The sequence below is a fragment of the Colias philodice genome, chromosome 26, assembly GCF_061535455.1.
Source record: "Colias philodice isolate Cphi_HAF_F1 chromosome 26, ilColPhil1 Martin Lab GWU primary, whole genome shotgun sequence".
Lineage (NCBI taxonomy): Eukaryota > Metazoa > Arthropoda > Insecta > Lepidoptera > Pieridae > Colias > Colias philodice.
Window position 1 is genome coordinate 4,915,773 of NC_143111.1, and position 11,864 is coordinate 4,927,636.

General features: G+C 31.0%; 2 protein-coding genes and 1 long non-coding RNA gene across 3 annotated transcripts; 1 reads left to right on the plus strand and 2 right to left on the minus strand.

Annotated features, from left to right (window-relative positions):
• Positions 1–447: 447 nt before the first annotated feature.
• Positions 448–1,638, minus strand: LOC149476903 (salivary endonuclease-like). The gene has a single exon (XM_089711537.1). The coding sequence runs from the start codon at positions 1,636–1,638 to the stop codon at positions 448–450; it is 1,191 nt and encodes a 396-aa protein (XP_089567663.1).
• A 3,862-nt stretch (positions 1,639–5,500) lies between these two features.
• On the plus strand, positions 5,501–7,170 carry LOC149476904 (uncharacterized). Its single transcript, XR_016317718.1, has 2 exons — positions 5,501–5,713; positions 6,854–7,170. It is a non-coding gene; the product is annotated as an uncharacterized LOC149476904 (long non-coding RNA).
• Positions 7,171–9,791: 2,621 nt separating this feature from the next.
• Positions 9,792–11,665, minus strand: LOC149476905 (uncharacterized). The gene is made up of 4 exons (XM_089711589.1): positions 11,601–11,665; positions 10,834–11,002; positions 10,490–10,583; positions 9,792–10,152 (listed from the first exon to the last, which is right to left on the minus strand). Exons 1-4 carry the CDS (start codon positions 11,663–11,665, stop codon positions 9,815–9,817), a joined length of 666 nt encoding a protein of 221 aa, XP_089567715.1. The 3' UTR covers positions 9,792–9,814.
• Between the last annotated feature and the right edge of the window lie 199 nt (positions 11,666–11,864).

Genomic DNA, 11,864 nt, shown 5'->3' on the forward strand with positions numbered 1-11,864 from the left:
CTCTATTATAAATTATAACTTGTTTATAAGTTTCTGTATAATGTAACTTTTCGTTTTCACTCATCGTTTGTATGTATGTAATTAATAAAGGTTTATGTTTTTTAATTTGTCTCTTTCTCTTTTTTATTTATGCAATTTATATAGTTCGGCAATCGTCAGAGAAATATATTTTGCGTAAATATTTATTTCGCGAAAATGTCCCCCTAATCGGATCAGCCGTTTTTATTCAGTAACGAAGATAGATTATATGATTCAGACAATCTAGAATTTTAGTCTCATTTTGTATGCTTTGTATGATAATATTTCTAGAACACAATATCATTTATGTGTGGGTGTATTATAATTTGAATTGATACCGTCACACTCACATATCGGGGCCAAATAAATAAAATATATCAACGAAAAATGAATACACTCATCAATATTATTAAACACGATTGACATGATTTATATAAGAACACCACTGACATCAAAATATGGTAAATGATTAATAGTAGCTCTAAAATCTGGGATTGTACAACAAAAAGTATACCCCTCAGATGGATTGTCGGGATGCCAGGTCAACCAAGAAAAACTATAATTACTTCGACACATATCCTCACAAAAGAACATTTCCTTCGCTTCTCTTAGACTGTAGTATGGATTGTTGATACCGACGTACACTATTCCCTTTTTGCTACTAGGTTCGTACACAACTTTGTAAAAGTATTGTGGGATCGGTATAACAGTACCGTGCAAATAGAGATCAACTCTCTGACCGTATTGATTTGTAAGTTGAGTGATACCATAAGTTCCCGTGTAAATGACTGTGTTATAACCAACTTGGTGTACATGATTCCGTAGGTCCACTTCTAGAGTGTTCCAATTGCCACCGTTGAAGCCGCCCCACTGCGGCGCACAGTTCACGTAATGAAATGTAGCACGCTCTGTGAACGCAAAAACGAAATCTGTCTTAGCCGCTAGATGGCCTCTCGATAGAATTTCATTCTTATTTAAATAAGTGTCCACTAATGGACCAACCAATTTGGCCACCGCTGCTCTTTGACCTATCTGCGAAAACAAAGAATCCACCGGAATGTTTCTGTAATTATCATTATCATGAAAGTATGGCCTCTCCACGCGCGTTTGATATAAAGCATTGTATGGTTTCTGTGTATATTTGGAATAAATTGGGGTAAACATCACATCATTGAAACAGGACTCGTAAGATGGATAAAACTCATTCTGTACAGTATATCCGACTTCTATTATAGGAAATCCTTCGAAACAAGTACGATTCGTGCGTCTGCTGTGATAGTCCGGAGCATCGTTACAATGAAATGATGAAAAACTCCCTGGGAAATTGAGCAACGCATCGTTTTTGAAAGTATCACCATTCTCGCATGATATGATTGCTGTAGGTACTTCTTGTTTTGCATTTGGATGTCTTATGGACATGGATTCTCCACAACTGAGTGTAAGCGTATCACCATGATTCAAAATAACATTACCATTATTATCATCGGGTTCTAAAAGCTTTCCGTTTCTCAAGATCACGGGAAGAGGTTGTCCAAAATCAACACGTGTGTTGAGTATGCACCTCTGGGTATTTTGTATGTTAAAAATACACAGTATGAGCATGTAGAGTTTGTGGAACATATCTTTTTGTTGTTTTTTATTAATATTTATACTTCATAATTTTGAATAATTGGTACCTAATCAATATGAGTATGTAAAAGAATTGAAATGTATGGTGAAATGTCAAAATGTCATAATCATGTCTAAATAATAATAAAATCTCTTTGACATTCCTGAGTTTATTCGGGGAAAGCCCAATCAAAGAAATTACTGTGGAAATTCCAATCCTTTCTATATATAAAAAATACATTCCAATTCGACACGGCATTACGCGTCAACGGCTCTACCCACAGCTCTACCGATTTCCATAATTCTATTTTGATGTCGTAATTATCAGGAGAAGGATCTTATGAAAGAAAAATTTAAAAAATTGTGCCAAAAAAATAAAAAATAAAAATTTAACAGACACTCACTCGCCTTTTAGTTGTCCGTGTTTCTTTGTCACATTTTAACAAAAGGAGCAGGTAGATGCTTGCAAGGGACATACCCTGTGGACATACCTAAGTCCTCCTTCATCGAGATTTAATTTGTCAATAAATAATAATTAATAATAGTATATACTGAAATAGTTAAGTTTCTTAAAATCATTGTAATCTACTTCTCTAACCACTATATATCTACCTTTCGGATTCCTTTTTAAATAGAATACGGCAACTGTAACCAAACTGCTAATAATTACTTAATATGTACAAGATAAGAGCTTTTGTTAAAATTTGCAAAATACAGCCATCCAAAAAATTTAAATTAGTATCAGGTAGAAACAGAAGCCATTGTTTAAAATAATAGTTATGTAACTGACATGAAATATTCCTTTTTCTCTTGCGTCTATAGTTACTATTAGTAAATAACTGAGCTAGCTATTGTTGCACTTCATAATAATCCTAATATTATAAATAAAAATATATTATACATAAACGCGAAAGTTTGTGTGAAAACCTATACCTAGATGGATGGATGAATGTATGGGTGTTTGTTACTCTTTCACGTAAATTCTACTGGACAGATTTTGATGAAACTTTACATTACCACATAATATGAGAATAACACATAAGCTAGAGCTAGAGCTAGAGCTAGCATAACTTGAAATTGCAGGCGAGTTCGTCCACGAGTGAATCCGCGTGACACATCTAGTGAAAAATAATACTAATACCACAGATAATATAGTACTAGTACCGAACTAAATGTATGAAGATAAGTATTAACTACGTAAAATAATATAAAAAGTTTTCTTAGTACAAGTATAGGACAAGGTCTTTAAAACAGTCACAATTGTTTTGACTATGAGAAAATAGATTGTCGTGTTTTTGTCATTTCATTATGTTGCACATTTCCGCTCTATCAAGCAATATTTAAACTTATTTTGATCATAGCCATATCCGTTATTATTTTTATGATAATTTTAACTTTTTATTTTGTAAAAATCTCTAGAAAACAACCTTTCCTTATCATAAGAGTAAGTAAGTACTTACTTTAAAAATAAAAGTTTGGTACGAAATTTTCTAGGCATTTCTTTGTTAATTAGTTGACATGTTAATTAACCGTTCTAAATAAATAAAATCTAGGCATAATATATAAAAGATAGAACCTCGCCTTTCAAAGACGAATGAATATCAGTAGGTACGTATCCTTTGTTGACTATGTGGTCTATAAAAAATACAAAGCCAGGTTGAAACTCGTGCGCAGTGATGACAATGCACAAAATAAAAGGGGTCCAACACAATATGTGATTGTTAACAACAACGTACAGTACGTAGTACGTACATTCAAATTTACGTCAATATTCAGTCAGAGGAAATCATTTGTGAGGGTTCTGTGGTCTATTACGTTATCATTTTTAACTTATAAATTTAAATTTATAAAGAATAGAAAAAATTCGATCACGAGGCGGGACTCGAACCCGCATCCTTTCGCGCCATTCCGGGGCGGATGCCTGACCAACTCAGACACTCGTGACCCGCCAGAGCAATCGAATTTTTTCTATTCTTTATAAATTTATATTTATAAAGCATTTGAATGCCATAAAACCAAAAAATATAAATTCAACATTTTTAACTTGTGAAAACAAATCATGACGGTATAGTTATTGTCATTAATAATCTACAATAATTAAACGTAGCAAGATTATGGGATAAAGCTCACCACCTGATCTCGAGAAAATAAGTATTACCTATCTATAGCTATCTTGGTAAAAGATGGAGGAGGCTTTTACCCATAAGGGGCCACCTAACAAGGAATAGATAAATAAAAATAAAAAAGATATAATCATAATCATAGTAAAAGAAAAAATTACTAAAATGTCATATGTATATGTATTTATTAATTGTAAGGTGGAAATAAATATGGCTCATTATATCTATATATCTAGAGAAAGCGACCAAGAAGAATAAATTAATTAAAAAATGTAAATACGATCCTAACTGAATCTTTAATTTGACATAGTAGGCACAATCGTCGATGGCCTATTTAATCTGTAACAGATCATATTATAAGCAGTTACATTTCAATTACAAAAAAAAATATTAGGGTCGCAATTTTGTCGCACAATGAACATAAGGTAATTAAGTTTTTCAGAGTGCATGTTACTCTAATTGTAATTAGTAAGTATTTCAAGTGTCTGACATTTTCACCAAGTATTTAAAATAAAAAATATCTATAAATATAACAATTTACAAATATAATGTTGTTTAAAATAAATTACTTATTACCTACCTACTAAATATACCCAGATAACATTAATTTTATTTCAATAACTGAATATTGAGTCCTAAATTTTTCAATGAAAAGCTACAAAAACATAATGGCCCTTTTTAATAGTTCCTAAGTACTTATATCTATTAGAAAACCGCATCTAAATCCGTTGATTTAAGTTTATAAATGGACATAGGGACAGAGAAAGCGACTTTTATACTATGTAGTGATTTCAGTGTTATCTATCGACTGTTTAAGATAAACCTTGAATCGATATTTTCAAAGAGATATGTCACGTGAATGATCGTGGACAATAACGTATCTATTGTGAAATCATTTTATAAGAAACCGTACAAGTGGCTGATAGAAAACATTTATCAATGATGCGACTGTTTCCTAACAGTAGCTTATAGAACTAATGTAATATTTATTTCTATGAATATGAAGTCATATCATATCTAGGTGGTTACAGATATTACTAAATTCTTTAGTATTAAAATGTTATATTTACTACTTATTTAATATTTCAATTTTATATAAAATGTTTGTGAATTTTACACATAAAGCCACGTTACGTTAGGGCATATGTTATATAACGTTTAAGAATATCTCAAGATTTTGCATTATATATCTAGATAAATTAAAAAGATAATAAAACAGTTTTAAAATCATCAATGCTGCAGTATAATGGATAATCCTGGACATAAAAGATAAATAGGAATCTTATCTCTATAATCAGATATGTTTGAGATGAGTGGATATCGGCGCTGAAAAAAAAAATAGGAAATATAAAATATGGCGCCAACATAAAATGCGCCTACTGAAGTGTCCTCTAAAAGATTTTATGAATTATAGATATTCTGATAAGTTATTGTTTAGTTTATTAAGTATGCTACAATGAGTTTTAATAATACCTACACAATTACGTTCGCATACATATAAAATCTCAAAAGAAACTTAACTATATGTTATTGAGAACATAGACAACAAAAATATAAAAAACCTATCACACGCGGATTTTAATCACAAAAATAATTTTCTACCGACCCAGTAACAACGTAAATTAACTGTCAATGAACTTAAACTATTATCATGCAATTACGTTACCTATGTGTAACGGTATTATAATATTGTAGTATTGTTTACAAACATATAAACATTCTTCTGTCGTCATTCATTATTGATTAAACTTTGATCAGACTTGATATGAGATGCCAAAGAACACTTAACATCTTTATTTTGTACTATAATAATATTACTATTGATACATTTCAAGCCATGCCGGCGATAGCCACTCATGTCTCACTCCCATTTTGACAGTGGATCGTGATAGACTACTGCAAGTGAAATCAATGAACTTATAAACGGACTTATTTAGTGATTTAGTGATAAGATGACACATAGAACGGTAAGATTTGTGTTTTTTTTTATCTCTACCCTTTCCTTGAATTAAAATAGTTTTTTTTTCTTGCAACAAAAGAGCGGCAAAGTTTTCATGTTACTGGCAGGTTCAATACTTTCTGACAAAGGCTTATAGAATACTAACAAAAAGAAAATCTTATCTAGTATAGTAATACCTAGCTCTATATTAGTAGGTAATAGCTCTATAGTAACTTCTTCGTTTCTTATTCCATTATTTTTTGGATTTTGTGCTCTTTTATATTCTTATATTATTACGAAGAACTTTTCATATACAAATTAGAAGCAAAACTCTTAAATTTAGTGAAATAGGTAGGTATTTTTATTCTTAGCATTGAGTTTATTTTATCTTTTAGGGACGCGTTACATTTTTGGTGAACGGCGTGTTTACTGTTTAAAAATAACTTCCCAATAACGTTGAATCATTGTGTTTACTAGAAAAACGTTTGGTTTTATTTTGTGATGGCTTTTAAACAATATTAGATTGAACCTTTACTAATTATATTTATTTATGTCTGGATCTTACAGAAGAACATGAATTTATCATTAGTTGTCTCTTTAGTTTTTAATATCCTTTTTAAACAAGATTCACGCGAATGTCAAAGATTCCAAGACTCTTGATTTTTTCTCATTAGTAAAATCTCATTAAGACAATGAAAGAAATATGTAGGTACCTACTGTGCGAGTATAATGACTGACACAGAACAAAAGGTCATGAAAGGTTATCTTACTTGAATTTTTGCGTTTATTTCCTACCTACATTGTTATTCATAAAATCTGCTTTGTATAGGAAAAATTCTCAATTGTAATAATAATTATCGATTAAAATACGGATATAGTAAGCTACATTATTGATGATATACAGTTACTCAACATAGGTACATTATACATATTCCTGTCGAGAGAAGCGTGATAAATTGTATTTTAATTATTTACTAAGATTACATAGGTAAAATAACGAAGTACTCATCAGTATAACCTCCCATTATGTTTTCATATTTTGATCGTTAAAAATACTAAATAGTCCTCCTCACTTACAAAAGCTATGATAAATTGAAATACTTAACACATTATAAAATTGTCGGTTTAGATAAAACATGGTCCATATTGTCATTTGTTCTATTTTCAGATAATTCTGGTGCTCTGCTTGCTATTAGCATTTAATGTCGTATTAACGTACGTTTTGCCGCCAAAAAGCTACCACAGAGAAGATATTAATGAAAATAAATTGAACCAATCTGCGATACGTCATTCACAAGACTATATTAAATACAGCTATCTTATAACAACGTACTTATAGTGCAAATTGAATAGTAAATAGTTTAAGTAAGGGATAAGTTTTAGGTTAGAATCTCAGCTTGTAATACAACTCAACAAGAATTTATAATAGAGCTCTATATATTTTTTTAAATGATTTCTAATATTTTAATAAAAAGTTTTGATGTATTTACGTGTTTTATTGAGCAAAAAAATCGCCGTGTGATGATGATGATGATTTTTTCCTTGAACAAAGTCGAATTTCTCCATATTATGATGATAATTCATAATAGTGAACATGACTTTTTTATATCCGATATTTTTGTCCTTGATAACATTTGTTAAGACTTACCAGATTATTACGCATTCGACATTACCTACCAGATTAAAAAAAATCTATAGGTACTTAATTTTATGGCTGAAAATAGTATTTTAAATAAGTTTCTCTTGATACAAGGAAGAAAACATAACAAACAACGAGCTTTAATGAACTACTAGTGCAGGTAAATGTTTTATAAAATGCCTCTCAACATAGTAACCTCCATTTATAACGTTCAGACAAACGGTCAAACACCTTAATACACTGTAATCAATAATGATTAAGCTATTTCTGTACAGAGTTTCTTGTTCTTTAAAGTCACAGCAAAATAACTAGTTTATTTGTTTAATTTACTTATGTTTTACATCACATTCTAAGAGACGTCTAGATTAAGAATTAGGTTATTATTTTCTAATCAAAGTCTATTAGGTATGTATTTTTAACAGTGTAATAACATGAATTTATTATTATACAAAATTACGAATAATAACGTGATGGACGTTTAGGAGAGTATTATTAAAACTTTTTCCAAAAAAATGGTAGGTGTATTTTGTAATTTTACTGAAATAATCAACAAAATAACTAGTCCGCATGGTCCATTTAACAAAAATCGAAACATCATTTAACCCTTACCTAAACACCTACATATACTAATTTTTCAAATTGTGCCATATATAATTTATGTTAGTTGAAATAAAATGTCAACTCCCTGATCCCTCTAAAGTACACATTCCATGATCGTTGATCATCAATGAGCACGGGACATTAAAATGAAACAAATTGACCTAAATAGCTCTACATCACTTAATTGGTGTATTCAGAATTTTTATAGGAAGTAAAGAATTGGTTCTTCGTGTACGTTTTACAATAATGCATCTTATACAGATAATCTGTCATATTATTATTTGTACGTACACTTGTTGCATGTAGGTAGGTAATAATTTCAAATATGTGCTAAAACCATTGAACTATTATTACTACGCTAAAATTGATTGTATTTAACGGTACCTGTACCTATTGGATATCCTATCCTATCCTATTCTACTTTACTTTCTACTTATATAATAATAATAATATTATAAATGCGAAAGTTTGTGGGGATGTGTGTGTGTTTGTTACTCTTTCACTCAAATACTACTGAACCGATTACAATGAAATTTAGCACACATATAGAGGGTAACTTGGATTAATACATAGGATGAAATCCCACGGGAACGGGAACTATGCGGGTTTTTCTTTGAAAACGCGGGCGAAGCCTCGGGCAGAAAGCTAGATCTTAATAATAACATAGTATAAACTACACATACATAATCACAATATTATAATAGTGAAATGCACGTAATGTATGTACTTAAGAATAAATAAATGAAATTGGTAAAGTGTAACTGGATTATAATATCCTAGAGGTTCCGTGATTATTATTTAAAAAAATAAATGAGTTTATCATGCATTATATTAAAGTTACCTAACGTTTTATTGTAAGTATTGGTTGTTATCAACTTACTAGGAATTATAACTAAATATACCTAACTTTGCCTGTGAGCATAGATATATTCATTTTTGGAAAGTTAGTTTTATAAATTGATATTTTTAATGTAATATCTCTACATTTTAATTTTAAAGTTACAGATATTTGACTTACACTAGATTCATTATTCGAAAGGTCCCTAAAATGTATAACATGACACGTTTGAAAAACACTTACAAAATATAATTAGGTTCTAGGTACTAGGTAGTGACTTGTTAGAACTGTTACATCAACTTGGAGTTAAGCAATTTCCTACCAAAGAAGCGCATTATGACTCGTTTGATGGACGATAATGTTACAAACATTCTCGCAATCTAGAAATAATAATTCTGAGTTACAACGTTAGAGATTAAGAAACAATTCTGTGTTACCAGAGAATAACCATAACCGAATAACCAAATATGTTATTTGTGTTTATTATAACTAAGTAACAACTTAGCTAAAAATTAATAACTCAGGCCCCGGAATCACAGACACAAAAGAAAATCTATTGCGTCGTGGTCCGATCGGGCCGTTCGGGGCTCAATGGGTTAAAACATAAATTAAGAAAATTTTATTTTGTCTACAACTGACCACAAGGATGCTTTTCTGCCAAAAATGTGCGTGGAATTAGTACTATAATTTTGAGTAATAGAAGACATTTCAACGCATTCTCGCACCGCACATTTCCCTCGCACAGCTTTGATGGAAAACACCCAAAACACTAAACATTTGCTTAGCAATTCGCATATCGTCGTTTGTCGTTTACATGTATGTACTTGTCATTAACACCCTAAACATTATTGTCGTATTATTATATTACTTATAACAAGAGCATACCCAATAAACGCTTGTATTGGCTCGTCGTGATAAGAAACATTAAAAAAAAGAAATCGACTTCACTGTTGTATCTGTATATTATGCTATTACTAACCAAGTTTTTGAGATAATAAATAAATAAATCCTTTACAAATAAAACACAAATTATCTTCCCACATTTTATTAAATCACACACACGTATCATCAGCCCTTCGCCTGGTCGACGGTAAGGGTTCCTTATATCTTTGCATCGATCTCCAACACGCCTTAGCAGACGCACTGTACGTGTCCATGTACTCAGACCGTCCGGGAAAGTCTGTGAACCAAGTCTGTATGGACTTCGGTGTAACTCCTGTATGAACGGGCCCTGGAGGGTTAATTGTTGGTCGGACTGTTGGTGGATGGTCAGAGAAATGCGTAGGATCCTTGTAACACCGGAGTACTCCAAGACGATTGCTTTCCATGGGAATTGGTGCGGTTGATTGCGAAGCTGCTATGATCTTCTCGTAGTCTTGTACTGGGAATGCTGTGGAAATTAGTTATGAAAGAATTTGGTTTATAATGGTATGATCAAATCCCCGCTACAATGGCCGATATTTATTGAGAGTACCTGATTGTGGAAGAAATATTATTGTTGGTACATTATTGTACACAAACACCACATGCTCTCTATTCAGTCTAATATAGAGTTATAGATTTAGCTATACAATAAGTTAGTGACTGATTTTATAGCCAAAGTTACTAAAATGGTTTTGGAGAGGAACAAAGATGACGATGGTAGTGGGTATCTTTTCATCCTCGTTATGTTCAAATTATAGAAATCAAATTATATAAAACAAGTATAAGATATCGTAGCTACTAACATCTCTTTTTAAAGGTAGCCTGATACATTGTAGTCATTTTCGTATCGAGATCATCGCATGGGTGATCCAGTATATCGTTGGTTACATCCACCATCTGTAATAATTGATTCATAATTTAAATTAGCATTCGATATAAGTATTTATTAAAAGTGGATTCGAACTTTACGCGTGAATATAAAAAAGTTTATCATTCCCGTGACCCCAGACCGATAAAAAATATAGCGGAAGTCAATTTTATGCACTGTAAAATTTAGGTTATTCTTCTATAAAAAAATAACAAATCTTTAAGCTATTGAGTATTAATTTGCATATTGTAGTTCAAGATTCTTTTATGTGTTTTTTACCTGTTTTCTCAACTGTTCATAATCCTGGCAGAGTTTCTGTTCCTTTTCAAGCAACTGCTTATATTGCTCGACCCGTGGTGAATAAGAGTGTGCATCGCAGTGACAGTACGGGGCGACTGGCGGAGGTCTGATGGTAGGTGCGGCGTCTGGTTTCGGAGGCTCGCATGGTCTGATACAAAAAATGAGCATAAATTAATACCAGACAGATTCAATTGGTCTACTATTTATTTAATTTAATTAAATAAATAGTACTACAGGATATAATATACAAATTTTATACATAAGTTTTTTGTTGGCGCTCGGTTCATATTGTTTGTACCGACATCAGAGATTAGCTAAATAATCAAAAAAGCCTTTCAGCCTGAACAGATTAATAAGTTCACCAGAAAATATAACTATAATTTTTTAAAAGTAGAAGTTATACCTAAGGTGAATAAACAGATGATTGAACTACTTATCACAAAATGCCATAATAATACAATCGAAGCGTATTTTCTGCAAGTAAATTAGAGAATATTATTTGATAAACGTAGTCATTGTGGAAAAGTCTACATTTTTTCATTTCATATATAAATTACTGCACACACGCAAGTTCAATTAAGGTTATGAGACTAGAAATTACTTAATTTTTACATTTTACATCGCCTTGTGAAAATGTAATAGCAAATTCTTATATACTCTCTAAAGACTGATTAATTCATCAGGGTTTTATATTTGGGTTAAATATTTTAATTAATTGTAATTATTTTATAAAGAGCTTATCGTACTTGCCAACTATAGGTTTTGGAAAAGGCCACTGATAATCAGCGTTCACTGTTGTACTGAAATCCATATTTTTATGTCGCTTTCCTAAAGATACAAAGGAAAGACTATAATATTTTTTTTTTATTAGTAATACTTTAGATGTAACATTATTATATTAACTATTATTTCTTGCACGATAGTCAATTATAGTTAATGGTACTTACGTTAGTTGATTACGTTAATATTTTTCAAATTTATAATTACTATTTTTGCTAATTGACACCCTA